The following is a 26,313-nucleotide window of genomic DNA, read 5'->3' as shown; positions in this document are numbered from 1 at the left end:
AAAAAGGCATCCGTTTGTGAGGTCTATTGTTATATGTCCATGATTCGTACCCTGTGCAGCCAGCGGCGACATGTGCTGATGTGAGCGCCTGTGGATCTGATGCCTGTATGCGTACACAGCCAGCACCAGCACCATGATGCATCCCATAATGCCCCCAGCGACTGGACCCACGGGGGCACTCTTGATCATGTTCAAAGACGCCACCTCCTCATCTGCAGAAGAAAGGACATGCAGAAGGTTGTTTAAACAAGTGAAAGTGTTTCAGATGGCTCGGGAAGGGGACAATGTGACAAGCCAGTATCAGACAGCTCGGGCTCAGATCCTAACTCCGGCTGAGATGTTAGCACATTTTCTGCTTCTTATTCTGTCATCAGTGTGAAATGCCACAGAAAATTATTCAACTGCAGGCGGATGGCCAAGTCTCTTTTTGCAAATGTTGATAACAGAAGCGAAGCAAATTACCAAGCAACAGAAAAGTTGCAGAAACATTATGGATCAGAAGTTTTTTCAGGGCCCCTGGACATGATTTGACTTTTGTTTCTTCACTCTAATGGATGAGGTATTCTACATTTAGATCAATAAAATATATTATTGATATGTTAAATGTCATATAAACAGTGTGTGCAGGGTCTTGCTGCCAGTGGAGCCTTTCTGATCCAAAAACTATGCAAGCAGCTGATACGTGGACGCTTGATTAACACTTACCCATAAGTCCCAGGCCGTCAGCATAGGGACTCTTGGCGCCAACGATGCCCCCGAAACACTCCTTCTGCAGGGCACAGTACGGCTTGTCAAGGTGAGTCTTACCATCGCTGTCCACCATGCACCACTCGCAGTCCAACACGCCGAAACAGTCACTGAAACAAAATCAATGATTAGAATCTTTTACATCAAACACATTCATACTACATCGACTATGATGTTTATCACTACAGTTTACACTCATACATGTTTATAATATGATACGCAAAAAATTAATAATACTTTAGAGGATAACTAGGGCACAAACATACATACTTTAGAAGGAGAATAAAATAAAATCAATGTGCTAACGTTATTGATTTGGCAAAAAAATGTTGGTTTATATAGATATTTGAGTTTATATAATAAAGTGGTTACTGAAGGTATTTGCACAAAAAGAACAGGACTTGCTGTATGGGACAACATGAGTTCAAAACATAAAATGTTTCAAATGAATTTCTTCTCTAATGACATATAATTAAAGATTTGGTCACATTAGATGAGGACACACATTTCCTCCATGTTGCCACTGGGTGGTAGTAGTTGTTCTGTGCTGTGTATCAATACCAAGCGGCAACCTTCGGGGCTCAAAGTGGAAGCCCATGCGGAAGTGTCAAAACTTGTAATTCACGCTGCAACAGCTGGGGGTTGGCTCCAAAAGCGAGTAATTTCCCATAGACTCCCATGTTAAAATGGCCGATTTCACAGCAGAAAAGAACATGTTTATGGCCTGGTACAAAAAACCACTCTGGTCTCAGATGATAGGTTCTCTTCTAGTGTCAATTGTACGGGGGGTGAATTTTTTTACAACTCACTCGTTTCAATTGTATTCGGACTTAAAATTACGCCTAATTATGGGCGTTGCCGCTTGAGTGACAGACAGTTGACGTATCACAGCGTGAGTTTCCTGCTTCCACGATCGCCCGCCCCCCCTAAACCCCGCTCGTGCCCCCCCTCTTTGTCCATATTCGGAGTTTTAGTTGACGTGACGCTGCCAACATGGCGGCGGTCATCACGTCCCGGAACCTCCCACTGAGACTCAAAACGGCTCTTCAGAAACAAACGGGTGACGTCACGGAGGCTCTGTCCATAGTTTTTACTGTCAATGATCAATACAAAGCCCACACCTTCCAGTAAAATGTGCACATGTACAGTGTAATGTATGCATTTCAGTGTGTGTGTGTGTGTGTGTGTGTGTGTGTGTGTGTGTGTGTGTGTACCTGCTAGTGTATCTCTGACTACAGCGGGTGTTGATACACTGGGGCAAGCTGTCATGCAGACTGGGATCAATCACGTTCAGGCTTACTGGTTCTTGATGGACCTCACAGCTGGGATTCCTGTACAGCACAACACACAATTATAGGAACACATAAAACAGGAAGATACAGTGCAACATATTCAACAGAAAACATCCATCCAAATTTCAAGCATGAAATTAGATTAAAATTTACTAAAAGCAGAAAAAAATACATAAAAAAAAAAAATCAAAGCAGGAGTCATGTCTTTAGGATGTCAATGTATGCAAAAGCAGCTCCAACGAGACAAACATCAATGCAGCCTGATACAAAAAAACTGACAGTGAAAAATAATAATTGCATGTTTTCTTGAAGTAAAGGAGGAATTGGCATTTGAAACATTGACATGCTGTCAAAGGCTGCTGATGGCTGATGAAAGGAGGTGGAAGAAACAAGAGAGAGACGTGAGGCACGCTGCGAGTGATGGACGGATGCAGGGCGGCTGAGAGAGAAGTGAGGAAACACCCACCAACATTTACACAGGAAGGAGCAAACGGCTCTGTGTGTGTGTGTTTGAAGGGACACACACACACACGTTACACAACTAAAACCATAATGACAGGAATATGAAAGGGAATACAGTGTGTGGGTGTATTTTTTAAGATCAAGAAGAATGAGTAAGGAGAATTTAGAAACATTTTATGACTGGGTTCAAGGGAGGGACGGAGCTTGATTGAGATATTTGAGGATTTGCTTTCCCACTACCTCCAAAAATTGTGTACCAGACCTGTGGTAGTACAACTATTGCCCTCCTAAACAGGCTAATACACACACTGCTCTGGGTGTATATACTTATAGGACTGTGTGTGTGTGTGTGTGTTAGACAGATGGGGACTGACCTGTTCTCAGAGTTGGTGAGGTTGCCTGTACACTCATTGACCTCCAGAGGGCACTCACATGGACACTCACACTCATTCTGCTCCATTCTGAACAACATTAAACAAAAATATGTCAGTGTCAAAGAGCTAAAACAGAATATTCTTCTAAAGTGTGTGATCTCATTATAGACCTGTGGCAATTGAGGCAGAGCCGGTCCACTGTGCTGCAGGCGCAGAACGCCAGAGAGTCACATGTCTCGTTAACAATACCAGCGAAGGCGTTGGTGCCGGGGATTCTGGTCAGGCGGTACTTGGAGCAATGGCTACCGTGGACCAGGTTGGTGAGATCCCCCTGAAGGATAAAGAGTGATCAGTGAGATTATCCTACAGTATAGTCATAGCTGAATCCCAGTTAAACAAATGAGGAGCCAGGAAAGGATAACACCGAGGATAACCACAAGATGGCAGTGTTACACAACATGATATTTAAGGACTTCCTGGAGAGGCCTTGAGAAGTGTGTCTGTTTACCCCTCAGTTTGGCTGAGTTTCATGTGAAGTTATCCTACATTTGTCTGACTCACCACTATGCTTGTGTTAAACTTGTAGAAGCGCTGCACGGTGCGGTCGCTGAAACTATTACACAGGTTTTTCTTGACGAAGTTGGGGTGGTTGAGGATGTCGTTGGCCACCAGCGGTTCCTGTCAGTGACAAAGTCAGGAAATAAATATTTAGAAACACAACAAAATACGAATGCTACAAACTCTAAATCATATCAGTTTTGTACATCTGTGTTTTTTTTTTACCTTGTGCGTGATGTGCTGTTGCTCTGCAGGGGCATGACCTTTGGGGTCAATGAGGGTAGGATGAGCAACCAGGTAGCCCCTGTCCTCCATTATAAAGCACCTGTAAGGTAAACAAATGAAGATAAATACTGACTGCTGAGGAGTTATTCATTGTCATTAGTCACACCAGTCATCTACTATTCACCAACATTTCCCTTTTCCCCTTTAAATACTACATTTATTTTCCTCCATGTGTTTAATGCAGCTCCGTGCAGTATATTGCCAAATACTGCTTCTCTCTGTCCCAAGCCCCTTTTTGGGCTAATCCTGTTTTATATGGCCCCTGAACACCAACTGAGCAAGCATGAAGGAAGTGGAGGTGGGGGTGGAGAGAAAAAATGAGGAGAAATACAGGAGGGAGGCATGGGGATTGGCAGAGAAGGGGGTGGAAATAAAAGGATGAAGAAGGGGGGGGGGGAAACACAGACATAAAAGCTGGAGAAAGTATGCAGGACTGAAGCAGCAGCAACGCCACATCTCCAGCAGGAATGTCATGATAATCAGCTTATGTCTTCTTCCTGCTTTCTGTTTTCTTCTCAGCAAGATGAATTCTTTCAAGGTGAAAAGAAAAGCATGCATCCTTCCCCTCCTACCTGATCTTGTTGCCTTTGTCCTGGTTGCAGATGGGTAGCAGGTCCAGTAGGACCTTATAGAAGTAGCGAAGAGTGAAGTCTATACCCATCACAGCAACAGCGTACCCAGGAGCCATCTGAGAGCTGCAGACACCAGGAGATTAAGCCAGCATTTTACAACAGGTTCATAGCTTACCGCCCTGCAGGCCTTTATTGCACCACACACACTCTTCTTTAAATAAATCTGTGTTTACTACAGTCTGTGTATTATGCTCACTGAACCAGCCTACAACACACTAATCCGGACTTATCACACACACACTGATACTGAATGTTTGTGTATACACTGAACTCTTGCATGGACTGTGGTAAACAGTTCTTATTGTGTGCTGCTGCAGCCATGGCGGTGAGCTGCATTTTAAGCTGACTGAACTAAAAACAAATACTTTTATCTCCATCACTGTTACAGCCTCCTTAAAGCCTCTAAAGCCCAGACAAAAACTGCTTTGATGGCTGGCCTTCACACCACCAGAAGCTGGTAGCACTACACACTGACATGCTTGAGGATGATTTGGAAGAGCAGATACTTGGAGATAATTGCGACTGAAGACAGACCATTTGGGCTGAAGGAGATTATGTCACTGACTAAACAGCCCTGAAGCAAACACAGTCAATGGACTCCTTCAGTTTTCCCTCAAATTATTTCCTGTCCTCAGAGATAGTGCAGTCTGGCTGCACAGACGTCTGGGCTAAGAGCCTATCGGCAACTACAGTGAGTCTGTTTAATGCTAACTGATAACTTCATTGCCCGGGTGTAAAGATTCATAGAATCATTTCTAATTCATTAAATACTTCCTCAACATGTCAGCCACATGTTTGCTGCGGTGTAGTTAAAAATAAACCCACTCCTCTTACCTGGAGGCGTGGATGGTGTGGCTGATGGTGACAACATATCCTGCCCCGCCCACATCCAGATACGGCCCCGTGAAGGTGATGAGGCCCGGGTTAGCCACAGCGTGCTGGTACCTACACGACACAAGCAAAGGCTCACTTTAAAGGTGCAGATCTGTAAACAGTCACCGTGCTTACAGGACCCAAATATTACATGTTGCATGCATTATTTAACATGATCACCATTTAGGTCAACATTATAAGAGCCCATGTTACATGCAGCTGTGCATATTCAAACTGAAATCAAACACCTTGAAGAAAAAGCTTAGTGTTGTGACTGATTGTCTTTAATGGTTCTCATGAAGTTTCTTTCTCCACCTGTTATTTAATCGGATTAATCATCTTTAAACCATGATTAATCATTATTCAATTCTTTGATGAGAAAAACTTCCAATAAACTACTTTTTATCTCCTGCCTGACCAACACTTCTTTTCTGCTCCCTTCAAACACACACACACACACCTTCCCCTTTTTTTGCCCCCTCTTCACACCCTCCCAAGTAAAACCTCACCATTGTCTACGGGTCGGGTCGAAGGCTTTGTCCATCAGTGATCCTGGGTAAATCCGGAGCACCCCACTGGGCGTTGCTATGTAACGGCGCACAATGTAGCAGTTGAGGCTACTCATTTCCATTAGTGTCATCCACTCATCCGTGACGTGACTGGTCGCCATAACCTCGTTCCTGACAGAGGACTGCAGAGGGGAAAGGATGGAGGGATGATGTGGGAGGAAAGCAAGAAAGGAAAAGGGGAAAAGGAGAGTGAGGGGGGGAAAAAAAGTTTTACACCACTCTGTTATGCAGCTAAGAGAAGTGTGATCAAACCCCCCAAATCCAGCATTTAGGGATAAATCTTACTCGATTATCACTAAAGCCCTGAAAAACTTCTTGAAAAATCACATCCCAGAGCCCATTTTGAAAGGGGTGATGAGGTCACTGGAGGGGGTCTTTAAGACTAGCCTGGGAATCAGCCCTGGGACTGGGGCCTGGTGTTTCAACTCTAACTCCCCCTAGGACAGGAATGCACACAGAATGCCAAAACCAATCTGGGGGTTTGTGTCCTTCTTAAAGATGCAGAGCATCATTTTTCCTTATTTTAGCTTGACATTCTTGTCAAGATGCTGCAAGGAACAGGACCTAAAAGTGTTTTTAACGTCTTTGAAAACACAAATCTGTGCTGGTGGTTGAGTGTCCATGAAGTGTGCGTGAGTTCCCATGCTCCTGTGCTTATGTACCTTGAGGCCTGGGTTGGCTATGAGCCTGGTGTTATCACTCAGGTAGGCAGTGTAGTGCTCCACCATACGCTTCGTTTCTGGCTGACTGAGGTGCTCATACGGAGAGGAGAAACTTCCTGCTGCCAACATGACTGTGGGGGACTCTGGGAAGGAAACAGAAAGAGGAAAAAAAACGACAGTCAGTGATGCTAATCAGTGTTTTAGTGACAACTTTTAAATAAAATAAATAAATGAAATTAGGAATCATCATATCTTAGGTGATGTTTCTGAGTTTTGGCTGTTCTTACCGACAGTGGCGAGCTGTTTGAAGTGCAGGCAGGAGCTGGGCTGACCCAGCAGGTCTAAACGATGGTACAGCAGCTTGGAGCTGGGAGCTGTGTTCAGGTTCTTCAGCTGCTTCACTGGGATCTCTGGCTGCACGTAAACAATGCACAGGATGAAGGACGTGTCCTGAACCTAAAGTTAAGACAAGACAAGGAGAGAAGGGACTTTAATTAAGCTTATATTGTTGAATACAGTTTTGTGGATGTGTCTGATTTCACCACACTGATTCTAAATGACCCCTGCAGGGCTGGTCTCCTCCCAAATCACTTTGATCATGCAACCATACAACACTTGGTGCAGTTCTCGGAAAGATTCAGGAGGTTCTGATAACACAAGTGGACATAAAGTACACAAATGGAGTGAGAATCAACAGAGTATTTATGATTGTTGTTTCTCTGGCTCATTTTAAAAACACAGGCAACTGCCAAAGTCATGGCAAAGGTGACGTGTGTTTGAACTGTAGTGCGAGCATGAAAAGAAAAAACCTAAATGTCAAAAGCTTTTGAAAAGAGGCTAAAGTGAAATGCTGAAATTAAGTGTGATATTTTTGCTTCTGCCAAAAAATCTAAATGTCACAAAGCAAAGAGAGTCAGTGTTGTGTGATGTTATTGCTGTTCTGTTGCCATTTGTTCCAAAAACATGACACTTCTAGGGCCTGAGAGGGAAAGCAGATTCAAAGGATGGACAGTTTCTGGGTGTGGGAGCGCAGACTAATTTTAGGTGGTGGAGACATAAAGGCTGGGAACATAAATCTTTGGATAGCAGCACAGTAATGAGACGGAGCTTTAAACAAAGAGGGAAGAGACAGAGAGAGTCGATGCAATCCTCACTACTCCCATAACAAATCTTCAAAAACAGACTTCTTCTTTTTTCTGTTAGTAGATATAAAATACTGAGCTATAAGTTAAATTTCACTAAGTGTGAACACACAGCCTGTGTCCGGCCTCTTCAGGGACACATACCAGTTTCCAGGCGTAGCTGACATTGTAGGCATCTTTGCTGTTGTCCCTGAGTCGGTTAGTGTGCCAGGACAGAGAGGAGTTCACCGGCACAGCAATGACCTGACTTCCCAAAGGGAGGCTACAAAACATATACAGAAGAATGATCATACATTGCACATAATATAAATCCACAACTGGCAGTCAGTTTTACCTCTTTTTGTTTTATAATCTTACCTCAGGATGTTCTGTCGGACTGCAGGGAATCCTGGGATGTTCTCGTAGTGGATGATATCTGTGTGCAGGGGAGGCTCTGTCATCAGGTAAGGCCGTGTCAGCGATGGGTGCATCAGTGTGTAACCTGGGAAATCAAAAAAAAGTTAGTTGCAGCATATGTTAAAACGTACATACACAGGCCGACAGCTAAGACCAGCATACATGAGTTTTGGGTTATGCGGCTTCTAAAGGCACTAAGGTGAGAGAGATACAGTATTGGGACTCCTCTGTATGTCCCACATGTGGTGGAATTGACAATCAAATCTTTGAAAAGAGCCCTCCTCATCTTGATCTATTCGATAGTTTAATCAGACAGAAAGCTTCCATGATGCCATATACAGTGTATATTCTGTGGAAAGAGTGTTTTATAACAGAAGTGGGGTCTCGGATTCCCTAAGAAGACTCCATATGAGCCATTTGTGTCCTTATATACCATGGCATCCATACAGTACTTGAATCTATATATTGGTACTTTATTTAAAATGGTCACAACTACTCTAGAGAGGATCCACATCTTTCGTCTGAAAGCCTTTTGTCAGCTGCATATTTACCTAATTATATTTACTTAATGTTAACTGCCAGCTAATAACTTTAATGGGAGTCATTTGTCAGTGTTTACAGAGTTGCAGCACTATTAAACACAGCGCAGTAATAACCTATAATTTGATGGCATATTTATTACAATAACAAACACAGTAGTGGGGGAAAAAGAGACTCATGGTGAGGTGCAGCAAAAGGAGCAGAAGTCACCTGCAAACATGGATTCCATCCTTCCAGGTGAGTCAACAGCATTTACTGTGCTGCATGTTTTATGACTTTCACCTCTCCTACGCTCACACAAATCTTTACGGCTACACTCCTTCGTCTAAACTCCTCAGACATGTATTCATGCTGCTGCCTTCAAGCCCCATAACACCAATTAAGTGAGGTTATTGTAGCTTCTGTCATCCAGATTAATATTTGAAATTTGTTCATTTTACCTCTGTGCCTGGTAAAAACAAAAAAAGACTCCTACTAAGGAGCTCTATGGAAAAGTACGCTCCATAGATCCATTAAAATACCCCAGTATGTATGCTCCGCAGGAGGACAGATTACATGTTCTTTCACTTAATATTAACATTCTGCAGCTATAGTGCCATCTAGCTCGCTCCTGTCACTTCTCTCGGGGGGCCCACAGAGCACAACCCACCCGTTGTACGCCACCAGCAGTGGAGTCAAGACCCCATCGGCTAAAGCCAAGAAAAACCGGGACCGGACATGAGCGCTAACCGCCCTGCACCGCAGCAACAAACTGAGGCACGGGACGGCTGTGAAATGAAATGCCAAAGAAACGCCAGCGCTACCTAGAAGATGTCAATTAAGTCTAATAAGGTGTAATGGCTGTGGAGGAAGCTGAGACAGACAAAATAAAGTGTAATTCCATTTGTATGTGAAACCAGAACACCAGAATGTGCTTAAGAGTGCTTCTCAGAGGCTGTGACTAATAAAGATTGATACCCTGTGTGTGCGAAGACATTTTTTGTAGACTGCTGGAGCCTACAGCGAGTGTGTGACACTGATTTGTGGCTAATGAGCAAACAGACAATAGATTTAAAGCCTATATCTCGCCTAATTTTTATGTGATAAAAACATGTCTGCCCAGTGACTGACCTTTGTTGTCGATGAGGAAGGTATAGGAAGCCAGAGAGTCTTGGTAGTAGGTGACATCCTCCAAGATGTAGGCCAGGTTGACGTCCACACCGACCACACCCAGGAGCAGGTTACCAAAATAACACGGCCGGCTCACAGTCATAATAAAACCTAAGAAAATAGTTTAATATAGGGCTAAGAGGCTTTTATTGTGAAACAGTGACAGTAACTCACCATCTCCCATCGGGTCAGAGTAGGGCAGGCTGAAGCGTGCCAGGTCGATCATACGATTGGGCAGGTTGATGTAAAAGCGCCCCACCGTTGTCTCCAGGTTGCTCAGCTGGTTCAGCACCATCATGCTTCCCTTCACCACCGGATTTGTAGATGCTCCCGCCAATCCGGACGAGGACGCCATGATGGAGCGGTCTCTGTCGAACGCCCGGTCGACGCCGTATTTCACTGAATTCTGCTCTGCAAGGTCCCTCAGGAAGGCCAGCTCCTTCAGGCCTGTAACTCCCTCTGAGGTGGGAGAGGAGAGATTTGTGTTCAGGATAAGAAAAGGAGAGTCGATGACGGAATTTGTTTGATTAAATCAAGCGGGGATATTAAGAACAAATCTGTAACTGATGGCTTGGCTACAGGCCCATTGAAGAGGTTAAATGTGCAAAAAGAAAAGAGGAGGGAGCGGCTGAAAGGGAGCTGAAAAGAGTAAACAGCCCTTAACTAAAAAGCACATGACTCAGATTCCTGTTACAAAAGGCAGCCCGCTATTCCCTTTCCCCTGTAGCAAAATTTCTTCAGGAGCAGCGAAGAAGAAACCCTCACTGAGCTGAATTCAAACTGGGGCCTGTGGCACAAAGCTTACAGCTCACAGAGTCGAGCAGAACGAAGGCAGGTTCATCATAAACACTGCCTCACATGAATTTTCCAAACCTCTTTGGCATCAGCTGCAGAAATATTCCATACATGCAGGCCCTGACTTGTGCTCCTGCGTCACGATCTCTATAAGCTTCACCCCATACAATCCTATGCACCTGCCAAAACCAGCTGTCATCTGTCAAGCTCAAAGACCGCGACATAAATAAATCCCTCATCGCTTTAAAGAAAATACACAACACAGACGTTAAGGCACTCTTCAGACTTTATCTTTCCACGCCTCATAAGGTCATTTAGAGGAGGATGGATAACTACAGCCGGCCCTCCTACAGCTGTCACCTGGAACATTTGGCTTTGTATGACCCATAGGGAAGGATAGAGCAAGAGTGTCTGCCAGTATCCAATCATTGACTGGATTACAGCAGAATCCCTTTTTAATGCCAAGGCTCTGCTCCTTTCATCATTACTCCCAGGCCACAGAAAGGGAGGCGGTGTCACCATGGGTGGCAGTGTCAAACGAACACCAAGTGGAAATTTTTGCTGACAGCACAGGTATCTGTGCGCATAAATTCAGTGGAAGAGATATGATGTGACATACAGATTTTCCCTTAAAATCTGTATCCTTAAAGGCACATCTGTGTTTACAGATGTAGTTTATCTTGCATTGTATGCCAACAGACACCTGAGGAGTGGCCAAAACCAACTGTCTCTCTCCAAACTACACTCCTGCAGATGCATGGTGATCTGTGTGGGGCTGATAATGGCAATGGACAGAAGACCTGGTACACTACCCTGAAATATAAATTGTGGGAAGACAATTGTGGATCAATATTACAGAATCAACATACAGAGTAGAAATTCAAGCTAACACACTGTTAGATAAGGTGGGTATCTCCTCCCTATCACACACACACACACAACTGTGTATTGTACTGCGAGTAGACTGCTGATCTCCTTGAACAATCAGCTCTCCACATTTGGCAGGGGATGCAGGGAATAAGACTCCCACACCCACAGTGGGCCTTTCAGCTGCGTCGGCAACAAAACAAATGTTTTTTTGAATATGCAATGCTAATAAACTCAGAGGACGATAGATTTCTGCATCCTTTTCATCATCTCTCTTTAAAGAGCCAAGGTCCTCTGTCAGTCTCTCACACATACACACACACACAGCAGTGCAGCCTTTGAAGTCTCACTCTCTCCTCTCTTAGATGTACCTCATTTCCATTCTCCGATGCAAAAATCATTTGTATTAATGGTGGACTAATGCATGCATGGCAGAGGTGAGTGTATGTGCATGTGCATGTGCATGTGTGTGTGTGTGTGTGTGTGTGTGTGTTTAGCTGGGAATTAGAGGAGGCAGATGGATGGACAAGGACAATAAAAGAGGAAAAGGAAGCAGACACACACACACACAGAAAACAAAAAGGCTTTGAGGTTACAGAGCGCCTCTCGAACCTTCAGGCTTCACTCGAGCACACTGTACCCAAGAATACCTAACATTAGGATGACACACACATAAAGGAAGTTCCCAGCAAAGACAAAAAACGTGTTAAACACTGCAAAGGAAGAAATGCAAAGAACACACACACACACACACACACACACACACACACACACATATATACATATATATGTGTATATATATATATATATATATATACACATATATAGTGGTAACACTGGTTCATGTTGGTGATTAATTTCCATAGTGTAGTGAGTGTTGTAAATTTAAAGCTACAATGCAGAGCCTTTGTCTCCTCCTTCTGGCAGCAAAGGTAATTACACTTATGGGTTAACAGTCTGTGGGATAAGAGCTAAGCGAAACTTAATTGGACCACCAAAACAGCAGAAAGAAATGTGCCATCAGTTCACTTTGACAACACATCAGCTAACATTCTGGGGGTTCTATTTTCCAAACAAACGTAGCTTGCTAGTATGGATTACCATACTGGAAGCTCTTCCTTGTTGAAAGGAAAGTTAATTAGGGAGGACACTGCTGTTGCAGCATTGACTTTCTTTATCTGGATTATTAGATGATTAGCATTAGCTTTACTAGACAATGTTGCTTTTGTCACTGACACCAGAGAAATGTGGAATCTGATGGAGTTAGTTAGCATGGAGCAGATGTTCAATCATCTGCAAACCTTTTGCACAATAGCTTTAAAACTAGACAATAACTTTTTAGACCATAGCTCCTGAAAGAACACACTCTGCTTTTTAGTACAACTCTGGTTCTTACTTTTGTTTTAGAAACATCACATCAATTATTCATATTCAATATTCTATTTAGATGTTCATATGTTGAAATATTGAAACCCTTCATACCATTCATGAGAGCATAGGTGAGGATCATGACGGAGTTGTTGAGGTGTCGGTTCTCCTCTCTGACCACACTGAGCGTGGCTCTCTTCTCCTGCTCTGATGACTCTCGAGACGTGATCCCGGACGACAGGTAGATGATCACCATGTCTGTGGCTGGTAGGACAGTAACTCTCAGAATGAGCAGGTGAACATGCAGCATCGCAACCATTTTAAAGCACTGCCTGGTTTGCTTGACTTACTGGTGCTCTGTCTGCTGAGGCTGCTGGTGTTGCGGAGCAGCTGGAAGGCCTTCTGGAAGCCCGCCGCATGCTGTGTCGCCCCATCAGAGGCCTTGATGTTGGAGATGAAGGTGCTCATCTTTCTTTTGGTCTCGCTGGTGGCTGGAGACAAAAGACTCTTATAGCACTGGTCCAGAGAACAGAAACGAACGGTTTCTGCAACGGACAGGATGGAGATCTGCAGAGAAGCAAGAACAAAATCAAAACGGAGTTTTTTTTATTCTAATGAGCCATAAAGTCCACTTTGAAGATGTGTGCTCCTTAATAAATAAGTAAGCTCCATTTCACAAACCTTGTCGTGTTCATCTACGGCATTGAGGATGACCAGTGCTGAGTCCCTGGCGATCTGAAGCTGGGTGTCAGTAACAGAGGCTCCATGATCAACCATCACCACAATGTGTTTCGACTGTGGACGCACCGCAGCGACGTACACAGGCCTGCAGAAGATATCATATTTAAACATGTTGTCTTTTTGATATAAACAAGTACATTATCTACAGAGATTAAAATGTACCTGGTTGTAAACATATTTTAGCACTGATGTCTTGCTTGCGTCAGCTTTATGTGGCCATTGAGGGAACTGCAACTGTATTTAGCATAACATGAACTCATCTTTCAGCCCTAGAGGCTGCTGCTTGGTTGGAACCATTGACAGTAAAAACTATGGACAGAGCTTCCGTGACGTCACCCGTTTGTTTCTATAGAGCCGTTTTGAGGCTCGATGGGAGGCGCTGACTGCCGCCATGTTGGCAGCGTCACATCCGCCAAAACTCCAAATACAGACAAAGAGGGGGAGCACGAGCGGAGATTAGATGTACAGGTGATCGTGGAAGCAGGAAACTCACGCTGTGATGCGTCAACCGTCTGTCGCTCAAGCGGCAACGCCCATAATTATGCGTAATTTTAAGTCTGAATATAATTAAAACAAGTGAGTTGTAAAAAAAAAATTCACCCCCTGTACAATTGACAGAGAAGAGAACCTATCATTTCAGACCTGAATGGTTTTGTGTACCAGGCTGTAAACAGTTCATTTCTGCTGTGAAGTCGGCCATTTTAACATGGGAGTCTATGGGAAATGACTCGCTTTTGGAGCTAGCCCCCAGTGGCTGCGGCGGGAATTACAAGTTTTGACACTTCCGCATGGGCTTCAAGTCTGAGCACTGAAGGTTGCCGCTTGGTTGGAACAATACTTCCACCAATGTCGGTGCATTAAATGGTTCAGAGCCTGCTGTGGCCTGATGAAGGCAGCCTTGTTGGTGAGTTGGAGGCATTTGTCATGGCAACTTTTCACTAATCTACATCTTAATTAAAAACAAAAATGCAGGAAAAGAAGCATTTCATTTGATGCTGACATATTTTTAAATCAATACTTCCTTACTTTGGTAATCATTTGAGGTGAGTGTGTGTGTCATCCGCACATGTGTAAGCACATGTATTGTAAGCAGGGTGGGCTACAGTGGGTCACACAGTGTAAGGGGGTCAGCGCCTCTGTGTGTGTGGTCTACGGAACAAGGAGACACTACCACAGGGAGGAGAAGGGGAGCGATGCACTCACAAAGACTCATTCACACTTGAAGCAAGCCAAGCAACGTCATTTATGCCATGGCTGTACGCCAGTTTGCAGACTCCAGAAAAAGAGAGAGAGACACGATGCGAAATGCACAAGGGAGAAAGAGAGAGACGTCTTTCAGCATGCACACACACACACAAAACAGAAACACAACACTGGAGGTGTGAAATTCCAACGGGCTTTGGTGGTACAGAGCCACATTCCTGCCAAGGGCATGTGTGGTCAGGGTGTACGAGGGCAGCATGCCATCAACGTGCCCTCTGGGCCACCCCACAGCAACTGGCAGGGGAGGAGGAAGAGGAGGGAGAGGGCGAAGGAGGGTGAGAAAGAAGAAGGACAGAGAGAGTATCTGCCGCCGCCCTGTCCCTGAAATTTGCTGACAAACATTTGTACATTTGGTAGTAACTTGGAGCTTTTGTTTCAAAGAGAAATGTTAAAAAAAAAGTTGAGGTTGCTCTGTACCTGCTGCGGTGCTCGTAGTTTCCTTTACAGTGAAACTTGTGAGCAGGAAAGACGGTGAAGATTCCCTCCTCTGAGCTGAAGTACTGCCACTTTATGCCCGGGTTGGACTTCAGGTTGTCTGCCAGCACTGCAAAAGAAAGAAAAACAAAACTTCAAAAAATAAGTAGACAGTACCAGGAAGAGAAAAAAAGACTTTTCTGCTGTTAACAGAACAACAACAGAAGAAACTGAGCCATTAAAGGGAGACTTTATTAAAAACAATGTAATGCAGCCGTTAGAACACCTTTTTATTAATTACATGCAAGAATCTAATCACAAGATTCAGTCAAGAAAATATGTGTTATATTAATTCATTGTGTTATAATGTTTTCTGAGAGGACTGGTTCAGGTGTTTAGATTCTCAGTATTAATAAATATTCATTGCCGTTTCTGCGGCTCATTAACAGCTGTATGTATCCACCAGCTGTTTTGTTTTGTTAGCTGACTGTTTGTTATTATTCAGATGAAGGTTTCCATGACCGGGAATAGGATTTCAAATATCTTCGTAATTGCATTTACGGTCTTTGCCAGACATGCTAACTACCATCCGCACATGTCAGTTGGGTCTAAATAATCCAAATATGTAGCGCTTGGCTTGCGATCACATTGAATTAATTGCCCGCTAAAGAGAAACTGTTTTGACCCTTTTCAAACAAGCCCCCCCTTTTTTTATTCCTCTCTATGGATGTGATGGAAAAATCACGAGTCAAATATTCGACTAACACTAAAATCCAAACCAAGCAATACACAAATATAAATCACAAAATTAATGTGAAATCAGCTGACTGCCAAACATCATAAACAGCACCAATAAGCTACATTTACTTGGCAAAGAACTACTTTTTTTTGAGACACAGCAGCAGGTTTGCCCGTCATACATCATCCCTGCCCAGTCACTCCATCCATCTCTGAGGCCCATATAAACAGGAACCACTCAGCTGTGTTGACAGTGGAAGAAGGGCTCTGTACACATGTGTCAGGCCACAGCGCTCCACTCTGTCACTGCTGTTTAGATCTTCCTCAGAAGCAGATAAGGCAGATGGACAAACTGAGAAATAAGACCCGAACCATGCGCTTTGATATAGTACCGACAACAACATAAACACACCAAATGCACAGATTTATGTGACACTTACATACTGCAGACATACATGAAGAATGTACGCCTAGAGCTACCTGAGTGGAAATATATTTACAAAACTGTTTAGTTTTGTTTGATGATGACTATGAATCATACAAAACTGTCAACAGAAGAAATAATGTATATTTATCAAAATATGTTTTGTGCATTTGTCTGATCAATGTCTGCACCAGATTTTGTGTGTCCAACTAATAGCAGTAGTCTATTAGTAAAAACTTCAACCTGCTTATTACACTATATGGAAAGTCACAGCATCCAAGTGGGGTTCATCCTCTGGGAGACATGAACGTCTGTCCCAGTGCAAAGTCTGTGCGAACCCAAAATGGAAGGAAATATTTTATAAGATGTACTAGATAAAAAACGCTGAGCATCAGCAAAGTGTTGGGGGAGAAATTGACAGATGAACCATCCATCTTGTAGAACAGAGGATATTAATAGAAATATAAAAATTTTGATCTGCGTCTTAAGTTTGGGTAAAAGCAAAGGGATGAGGGTTGATCCACTGTGGACCAGGAGTGCCTGTGGACCACAGCGGATACTTTTTACAGGATAAGGAAAACCTTTGACCTTCTGGGTAGGACTAGATGGAAAGACAGACATTAATGAGCTCTTCAGGGTTCAGTCTCTGAAGACCATGACTGCCTGTATAATAATACCTTTAGTTGACTTTAGGTGAAATTATACAAGAAAACTGGTTTTCATTTGCACCCATTTCTGTAGTTCAGCTTTGCAGGGTGAGTGTGAGTCAGAGGGTTTAGTATGTATATAACACATACAAGTTAGTGCCTGAAGCAATGCGCCTTTTGGGGTGCATTAAAGATGGATGAAGAAGAAACTGGTGGAAGAACGGCAAATTGGAGGCATCGTAACGTCTCTGAGTCGGAGAAATAGCCAAAATTCCTCAAAGAGAAAAAGCTAGATGGAGGAGAGTGGATGGATCGAACCAGTGCTGTAATCAGGCAGCACTCCACCCACGTCATCTTTCCTCCACCTGTCTCTTCTCTACCATCAGCTGCTTTCAGTCCTGATGCCTCCCACATCACGATCAAGAGGAGAGAAGATGGAAGAAGAAATACAATGCAGTCTGGACACAATTACTCCAGTTCAATCAGCTCTCACTCCTCCCATCTTTCCCTTCATTCATCATTCTCTCCCTCTCAATTATTCCTCACTCCCTCCCCTCTGTAGTGGCTTGTTTAGACTGGGCTGAGACAAATGGGAGAGGATGAATACACTGGGCATGTGGGGGTCAAGGAGGGCTGAGTGTGAGGGACAAGGAGAGGAGAGGGAAGGCAGAGGGGTAACCTGAACTCAGCGCGACTGGGCTGTAAGGAAAATAAAACCCAGCTAATGGTGATGTGTTATGAATGGCAGTCATTATGAATGGTTTGCAGAGAAAGGACGTCTGGGAAAAACACGATGAGGTGGGGGTCACAGTGGGATGACAGAGGACGAACTAATGATGATGGAGGTTTCACAGGAGAGGAGGAGCGTTCAGCAGTGGAGGCTTAATTTCTGAAGCTTTTAAGCAAGGCCTCCAGAATCTTGCATGTTTATTTTTATAAGATCACTGCAGCATAATGTAGCTAAACTTTTAGCCTCTAGCATGACGAGACACTGGTACAGCATAGATCACCTGCTGGGCTGCCTAAAGCTGGATCCATACTCCGCGAGACAAAGAACTTTTTCCCCCGTGCAGACGTTACGCCCACAAAATGACGTCATTTTTTGTCTCTGACCACCCGCTGTTCCGCACTCTTGTGCACAGGGTCCGGGCCGAACTTTGTCTTTCAAGGCTGTGCGGCAACCATGCTGTGATTGGTCGGAATTTATTGTGGGCGTGATGAATGTGGAGAAGCGCAAGAGCCTCTCCAGGTATATAGGTAGGTGTATAAACAGCACTGATTCAACAGATTTAATTAATTCAACAATGGATGTTTTTGAGGAGAAGCTTACTGAGGCAACAACTCCTGGAAGGAGATAGCAACGATACTTTGCACAAAAGAGAGTGTGTGTCGCAAAAAGTGGCGCTACCTGCGCGACAGATTTGCAAAGGCAAAACGCCGTGTGCATATTCGTCTCCTCGTCCATCTCCTTTAACAAAGCTGCAAAATCCATAATGTCAGCTGCTGTACCTTCCTCTGTTCGCAAACACTGGAGGTGGGCTGTGTGTGATGTTGTTCCTGTTTGGTGTCTGACGTGCGCTGCAGTGGGCGCACACACACGTCTCGCGGAGTATGGTACCTCCATGCGGAAAAGACCTTTTTTCTTTATCTCTTACCACCCGTGGAGCGCGTTCTCCGCTCTTTGTCTCGCGGAGTATGGATCCAGCTTAAGTCATGCTAACTGGGAAACTAGTGCAGAAGGAAGCAGAGGCATGGCAAGAGGCCGGGGCCGTGCTAGGCTAAAAACAAATGCTAGCAAGCTGGTCTCCCAACAGTCCTAGTCTAAGGGCAGACTGCATGGACTCACTGTTGCATCTCATTGCTGCTGTATGAGCTGGTGCTAGCTGCTTAGCATGCCAGCTTCCATAGATACACTATCTTAAAACCAAAGAACTGGACACCCAGCCACCTTATGTGATTGCTGGCCTTGTAAAGTCTGATGAGGGGTTATGAGGCCAGAAGATCTAAAAAAGTAAACATCTAAATACTCATTATATTATATGCACCGAAACTATAACAATGAGTCGATTATGGAAATGTAGAACTGTTAGTCTGGAAATAGAAGTTTTTTTAGGACATTTCTCAGTGGTTTGCACAAAATGGCAGAATACATAGGACGATTAATCAATATTATAATCAATGATCATCTGCAGATGTGGTAAACTGCAGCATCTCCGGCCTTTACAGCTAAACACCACCAGCACACACACTGTACACGTTCCGTCTACGTACTTTTGGTCACATAGTGTTTCTTGGCAACAATACACATCATGGCTGTTATTACAAATTGTACATGCAATGCTTCAAACGATGCCACAATGGCTACTTTGCAGGAGACACCATGGTCCTACATGGACTACATGGGCGCCTCAGTGGAGGTTAAAACTTGATTTATGAGGGTTCTGAAACTCATTCATACTCTCAAAAATAAACCAGGGTGAAATTGACGTGACTTACTGCTACAATGCAAATGTAATTTCCTGGAGAGAGCTGGCAGAGCTGGATTTACAATATGCACTGCACTAAAACTGGAAATCTGAAAGGGGGGGTGGGTTATTACGGGAAATACAGCATGTGTGTGTCATGAATGCAGTGCAGCTTGTAGTATTTCTCCTCTGGAAGCAGGACCACCACCAGCACAATGCTGACCAATGGATGGCAGCAGGACAGAAAAACAGGTGGGGTGGAAAGTTGGCCTTTGCCCGGTTTAAGTCATTTTGGTCCACTTTCTCCTTAATCAAACGCAGACCAACAGATGTGGTGCGCAGACACGCATGGGTTTTACATGGCAACACTCTGCTCTACATGAAACCTCAATAAATGTATTATAGCAGCTGTGCAGGACCAGAACTATGTGACATAAGTAATAATTGCAACATGGATTTTGCAACTTCTATTTCAGATAAAGCAGGAACAGACACAAACGAGTCTTAACAGCCACATAATAAAAAACATATACAACCTGCAGACCAGAGTTCAAAGTCAAGACAGACTGCATTTGATCTCCGGCCATGAAAAAAAGGGTGAAAAAAAAAAAAGGAGAGGGAAGAAAGCGACAGATAAAAACATATCTTTGAACACATGCAGAGCTTATTATTTTAAAACCAGATCAGTGTCCTCAAATAACTTCTTAATTAAATAAAAAAACGCAGGTTGCCATGGCAACGACGTTAAAGTGTGCAGAATGATTTTATGATGATGATAGACCTGCTCAGTTTATATGATTGTTGCCTCATCTGGTGTGTGTGTGTGTGTGTGTGTGTGTGTGTGTGTGTGTGTGTGTTGAACTAACCTGAGTTGAGGTCTCGTCCAGGGTTGAAAGCTCGGCTGTTGACGGTGGGGGAAAGTCTGTCGCAGCAGATGGTCTTGGAGACGTTGGTATTGAAGTTTCCATCAAACCTAAACAACACACACACACACACAAACAGGCAACATTTGAGTATTTATAGAGCGTGACCGGCTCATTTGTTGGAGGAGCAGCACAGGCTTTTCTCTCAGCACTAACAGATTTACAATTCCGCAGTTTTTTTTTTTCCACCTCTCATAAAACCCAACTCGCAGGTTTGCACATACCACTGCCTTTACACCAGTGATCGTGTTTTAACTATCAACAAACAACCATTGACTGAGATCTAGATGAATTAGTACATGAAACCGTGAAGGTAATGAAATAACATGAAACATCTGCTGAGCCTAATAGACCCTGCTTGTTTCGTTTGAGCTAAATTGTATCATTAACTGTATCATCTGTTGCCCAGACCTCATTTTAAAGCTGAAGTTATAGCAGCTGAATAATACTTTCCATGGAAAACTGCCTGAATTCTGCTTTTCTCCCACAAAGCTAATACCCAGTTTCCTGAATACATATGAATATGATTGTAAGGAAGGGCCGCCCGCTTCATTTGATGATTCAAATCATGTGTCAGTGTCTCAATTTCTGTTGTTTGTCTCTTCTAGTTTGCTCTTCAGAGACAGTTTAAGGGAAATCTATACGCATATAACATCGTGTGTATTTCCTCTCCAGCTGTTTCCTTATCTCGACATAATGCTGAGGAGAAGGCAAAGATGAAGGTGAGAGTGTACAATGAGGAGATTAAATTACACATGCAACCCAAGACCTGATAATGTGCCTTCTATGCAGCAGCTAATCCATGAATTTAAACAGTATGTTATTCTGCTTTTTACACAACAAACAAAATGTCAACAGGTGGAACTGATTCACACAGTGGTTAGATAGAAGATACAGGATTTAACATTTTTAGAGAGGCCAACCAACAGTGACATGTGGGACATGGCAGATACTGCATCTACAATCATGATCCTCTGTCGTTTAAAATCGTTACCTAAAAAGTCTGTTTTACATTTTTTTCTGTATTTGCTTCAAGTTACAAAATAGCATAGGTTGCTGGACAACACCATAGACTGTATAAAAAATCTTCTTGTCATTTTGGAGCCATAAGTGACCACATTTGGAACAAGAGTGTGTAGCTGAGGTAGTAGCAAGGGGTGAATCTGACTGAATGAGTTCTGTATACCTGGGTCTGTAAAGCATAAAACATCAGGCCTCTACACTTAATAATAACAAGAACAGTTCAGTTTAACTATTATAATTTGTTTGATTTCTAAATTTCCTTCCACTTTTTGAGCATTTTATGAGAGAAATTGGCCATTTTTAAATGGGAGTCCTTTTGGAGACAGAGGCTTTTAGGGACAGCCCTGCTGGCCAATAGTGACACTGCATGCATTTCTCAGCCCCAGTGGTTGCCACTTGGGCAACATGCGCAAAAGCTGACAATCACAGTTGGATCTAGTGTTAAGAGGTTCCTAAGCTGCGATAAATGGAGAATTCCTGTTATTATACACTTATATTTTTAGTTTTAAACTAGGATGGTTGTTCTAGGTTGTTAAGAAAAAGTTAAGAAAGCATTTAATTACCATGCTCTTCCATCAAGTCTTCCTATATACAATTACAACCGAGGCATAATTACATACTGCAGAATGGACTTGCTCTGAAAACACTGCACTGGCTGACATCCAGAGGCCGTTCTACTGCCCAGTTCATGGTTATGTTCCACATATGGCATCTGAGCAGATGAAAGGCGGAAGGAGAATGGAGGGTGGGCTCAGAGGAAAAAATGAAGATTATGCTTTAAACATTTACATCAACCAAGCCAACATCTAAACAAACACACAATGGGGCGCAGAGAACAATTGTTTGCTGGCTCTATTGTACTTGTGTAGCATTTATATGAGCCATAGAAATTAAGTTTTTGATTAAAACAGCTCTGCCTCCCGAGCTGAGGGGCTGATGTAGAGAAGTGCAATTAAATGAAATCAGCAGTTACAAAAGTATGTGGGTCAGAGCAAAATATATAGTAGACAAGAAGGAAGATAGTGGACAGAGAGGAGAAGGTCACACGGGTAAAGAAGTGAGACCTCAAGCTCAGACTCAGATCTGTGAGTTAGACAACGAGAAGAGGGAAAAATGAAAAGTGACCTGCTTTTCACACTACAAGATTATGTAGTGTTAAAAAAAATGCCCTGAGCATTAAGGGGCACATTTAGGTCAGTACATGTGAGAAATCTTCCTCACAAGCACATGCTGCAGTTTTTTTAGCATAAATACAAAGTGCAGCCTGATTTTGTTCATAGAAAATGTGTTAACTGTGAAAAATGTGTTTTCACACAAATGCACAGATATGCCCCCATTGGAACGATTAGCATTCGATTAGCCGTTGTCGGATGCTCCTCCTCAGCATTCAGAACGTCATCATAATCAACTTTTAATAAACATTAAATGATATTTGCACCCTCTTCACCAAAGCCTCTTCCTTACACTGCCTCATGATGCCTGCTGTTTAAGTGGTGTGGTATGAGTGATGTGGCTCAGCAATGCAGAGTTGTCCTTCACACACACACACACACACAAACACCCACACAAAGTGTTAAGGAGGTGTCACAAAACAAAACACAAATCGCAATCGGCACATCTTTAACACGCTGGCGTGTGCACAAACATCACGCGTATCGTTTGTCGTAGTCATTTACTTTAACAATAACCAACAGCATAAACAGTGTTATTTTAAAACGTGCGCGTTGATCATAAAACCTGGTTTCCACGAGCCACAAAATAGGGGGGAGAGGCGGGAGAGAGGAGAGGGGGGAGGTATGCAGAGGAGCAGGCTGTTCTGCACTGCACCAAGCCTGGCTTCTTTGATCCTTCCATCCCTCCAACTACACCCCCCACCCTCCCTCCCTCTGGCTTAGCAACATACAGACACACATATAAACACGCACACATGCTACACACTCTTTGGCTCCCTCTGCTTGCAGACCTGGTGCTGGCCGGTTTTGACTGACAGGTGCTGTGATGTACGGGCTGCATTTGAACTTCACTCATTTAGAGTCCCATAAGGCCAAAGTCATTACTATTCTCCTTCAAACCATTCTGCATAGAAGGGGCTGAGCAGGACGCTCGGCGAAAGAAAAAAAAAAATGTGTGCCAGATAAAAAAAACATTTGCAGCCACTTTGAATTTCACATCAAATAAAAATATGAGCGAGAGAGAGAGAGAGAGAGAGAGAGAGAGAGAGAGAGAGAGAGGGAGGGAGAGAGGGAGGGAGAGCGAGTCGGATCAAACATCTTAATGAGGGCAGAGAAATCTGTTTTACACAGAGCCTGGACTCAAACACAGAAAACACACAAAATCTGAAAAATAATAAGACCCCTCATTCATAAATGTTACAAAACCTCTGCACAACGCTGTAAATTATTCTTACACTGCATATGTACATTAATAATATATCGCCTGATTACCATATACCTTCTAAAAGGAGATCAGTAATTAGAGATAATCCAGAAAACAATCCTTTGTTTTAAGAAACTCAAAAGAAGACGGGGGGAACAAAAACACAAATCTCAAGTCCGATTCCTCTAAATAAGGCAGCACCTGTCGCCATCCACTGTTAAACTCCATTATATTAAGCTGCACCCTGCTGCAAAGACACAGGTACACACACACACAGAGGAGGCAGGCGCGCACTATTCAAAAAGCCCTGTGACAACAATTACCTTGAAGAGGCTTGCTGTTGTGTGAGCCCCAACGTCAAGAGTAATACCATTTCTAATGTGATTGAAATCCCTCAGCGGTAGCAGCGGTTACAGCAGGCAACATGCTAGCAGGAGAATTGAGAGTGCTTGAAGAAGCCCCCCTTTTATGTGTCTGGCTTTGGTTGGCAGCTCTAAACCAAACTGATCTGATTGTAATATCAACATGGAAAATGGATTCTGGGAAGCAGTTTGGCGTCTAAGCAGGTATTTTAAGATGAAGATAGGGGAATGAGGAGAGAGAAAAAAAAAACAGCTCTAGTGGATTTTGCATTGAAACAAGGTGTTCCCTGTGTATGAGAATAGAAACAGGCACGATATTAGCTATTAGACTGCTGCCCCCACAACCCGGCCCGGGATAAGCGGATGTAAATGGATGGATGGAGGGATGGATAATATTAGCATTGAGAGAATATTAAAAGGAACTTATAGTGACAACAAATGCTAAATATGGCGTGAACATGGAGCTATATTTAATTCTTACAGAAAATTGGTGGAAAAGCTCAAACAAGAGCTGAGACACACAAACTGAGGGAATGAGCAGAGGGTAAAATTAACAGAAATCACATTTACATTCATAAAAATGTGTGAATTCTTGGACATATATAAACTGTATGCCATGATTGACAGCTTATTTTGCCTTTTTCGCTGCTACACTACACATTAGCCTAAACTTTAGCCTCTTATATTAGCAAAAAGAAATAAATAAAATGTGCTTATAGCCATTCTGAACAAGCCAGAGTACAAAGAAATAACCACCACAGAGTCGAGAGATGTAAAAATGCCCAATAAAATAGGAGTGAAAAAGACACAAGTCATCTCTCATTCAGCACACTGCTGGCTCATGATCATGGTGTGAAGTGGACGTATTGTTCCTGTAAAGTCTCACAATGGCTCCACATAAAAAGCATCACATTATGTATTTAACATCGTATGACTTTGAAAGAAGACCAGAGCACAAGAGCAGAACTACTGATGAAAAATGTGGTTTGTCTTCTTTTTTTTTTTTCTTAGGATGCTGCATGACAACAGAGAGTCCTAAATTTCAAATCTGAAAGGTTAAAAAAAAAGTCACGGTTTAACACGTTTCTGAATATGAATGAAACATGAAAGCAAAGAGAAAAGGTGAAACGAAGGTGAAGATGATGGAGGATGAAAGAGAAGCAAAAGCAAAAAAAAAAAAGCTGACGGGAGGTAGGGACAGGAGAACAAAGAAGAGGAGATCAGGAAAGAGGAAGAGGCTGACATTAACCGAGGTATTTGCAGAGAGAGAAAAACACTCCTGCGTACACCTGTCAGGGTCACTTAAAACAAACCCCCCCCCCTCCCAACCTGCCTGGTGTTCTGCCATCTCCTTCCTCTAATATGCAAACAGAGATATCATCAACCTGCTGACGGAGACGATCAGCTTGATCTGAAGTCGGAGTATCACTGGCGCAACATATACTCTTGAACCGAACTGTAAATCTGCCAATAGCTCAGATAGTGAGAGTTCCTCTTTAGAAATGGGAGCTAAGAATTAGCACTATGATGGCTTTAATCTTTGTTTAATTTATGACTAAGGGTATTGGAAATTCTGCAATATTATCCCTCAAATGATGGAGTAAAGTATCTCAGACTGTGGATGCAGCACAGTTCAGCTGATGAGCAGGATACCAGCAAAGTCATGTTATCATACAGGCGTCTTCAGGCTGACCTGTCTGTGATGTGGGCATGCCCGCAGGCAGCAGAACCCTGTAGGGACACCTTGCTATGTTTTGCTTCTTTCTCTCTTTCCTTCTTAAAAGAAATATCATCTCTCGTTTTCCTTACACCGCTCACAGAGTTTATCTGACACCATTAAGTGCCATCTGGGCTGCTCCCGACCACACTTCTCACATTTACAGCTGCATAGCAGCGGAGCTGTTGAGACCAGCACCTGGAGATCGCATGTTCAAAATATAGACATAAAGACACACATGCACGCTTCACCGCGTCTACCAGGGGGTGTATACATTTGCTATTTTCAGGTCCAGCTTGTCATGGAGACCAAGCAGTGATTAAAGCATACCACCGAGCGCTAAGCACTGCCCTCAGTGGCCTCACTGTGAAATGATAGCCTGCCAGCTTGACGGCGAGCAGACATGGACACCCTGTGAACCACCTGATCCTCCACTAAACTGGCCTGACCTGACTGAGACCCCCTCCCCAAAACAGCTGATGCCCAAGAGCAGCGAAGGACACGCTGAG

The 26,313-nt window shown here is 43.4% G+C and overlaps 1 protein-coding gene across 1 annotated transcript in view; it reads right to left on the bottom strand.

Moving 5' to 3' along the window:
• cachd1 (cache domain containing 1) overlaps positions 1-26,313 on the bottom strand; it is a 74,348-nt gene that overhangs the window by 8,288 nt on the left and 39,747 nt on the right. The window contains exons 4-24 of the mRNA XM_028404493.1: positions 20,270-20,376; positions 15,133-15,259; positions 13,393-13,537; positions 13,062-13,278; positions 12,826-12,975; positions 9,856-10,140; positions 9,643-9,792; positions 7,954-8,077; positions 7,741-7,858; positions 6,742-6,910; positions 6,455-6,597; positions 5,733-5,914; positions 5,185-5,295; positions 4,291-4,413; positions 3,659-3,758; positions 3,437-3,553; positions 3,046-3,206; positions 2,876-2,962; positions 1,962-2,078; positions 706-857; positions 51-212 (exon numbers count right to left, since the gene is read on the bottom strand). Of these exons, the coding sequence (XP_028260294.1) occupies positions 51-212; positions 706-857; positions 1,962-2,078; positions 2,876-2,962; positions 3,046-3,206; positions 3,437-3,553; positions 3,659-3,758; positions 4,291-4,413; positions 5,185-5,295; positions 5,733-5,914; positions 6,455-6,597; positions 6,742-6,910; positions 7,741-7,858; positions 7,954-8,077; positions 9,643-9,792; positions 9,856-10,140; positions 12,826-12,975; positions 13,062-13,278; positions 13,393-13,537; positions 15,133-15,259; positions 20,270-20,376 (3,047 nt within the window). The remainder of the gene's footprint in view (positions 1-50; positions 213-705; positions 858-1,961; positions 2,079-2,875; positions 2,963-3,045; positions 3,207-3,436; positions 3,554-3,658; positions 3,759-4,290; positions 4,414-5,184; positions 5,296-5,732; positions 5,915-6,454; positions 6,598-6,741; positions 6,911-7,740; positions 7,859-7,953; positions 8,078-9,642; positions 9,793-9,855; positions 10,141-12,825; positions 12,976-13,061; positions 13,279-13,392; positions 13,538-15,132; positions 15,260-20,269; positions 20,377-26,313) is intronic.

Source organism: Parambassis ranga, chromosome 4 (genome assembly GCF_900634625.1).
Source record: "Parambassis ranga chromosome 4, fParRan2.1, whole genome shotgun sequence".
NCBI classification, from domain to species: Eukaryota; Metazoa; Chordata; class Actinopteri; family Ambassidae; genus Parambassis; species Parambassis ranga.
This window is presented reverse-complemented; position numbering and strand designations above follow the sequence as displayed.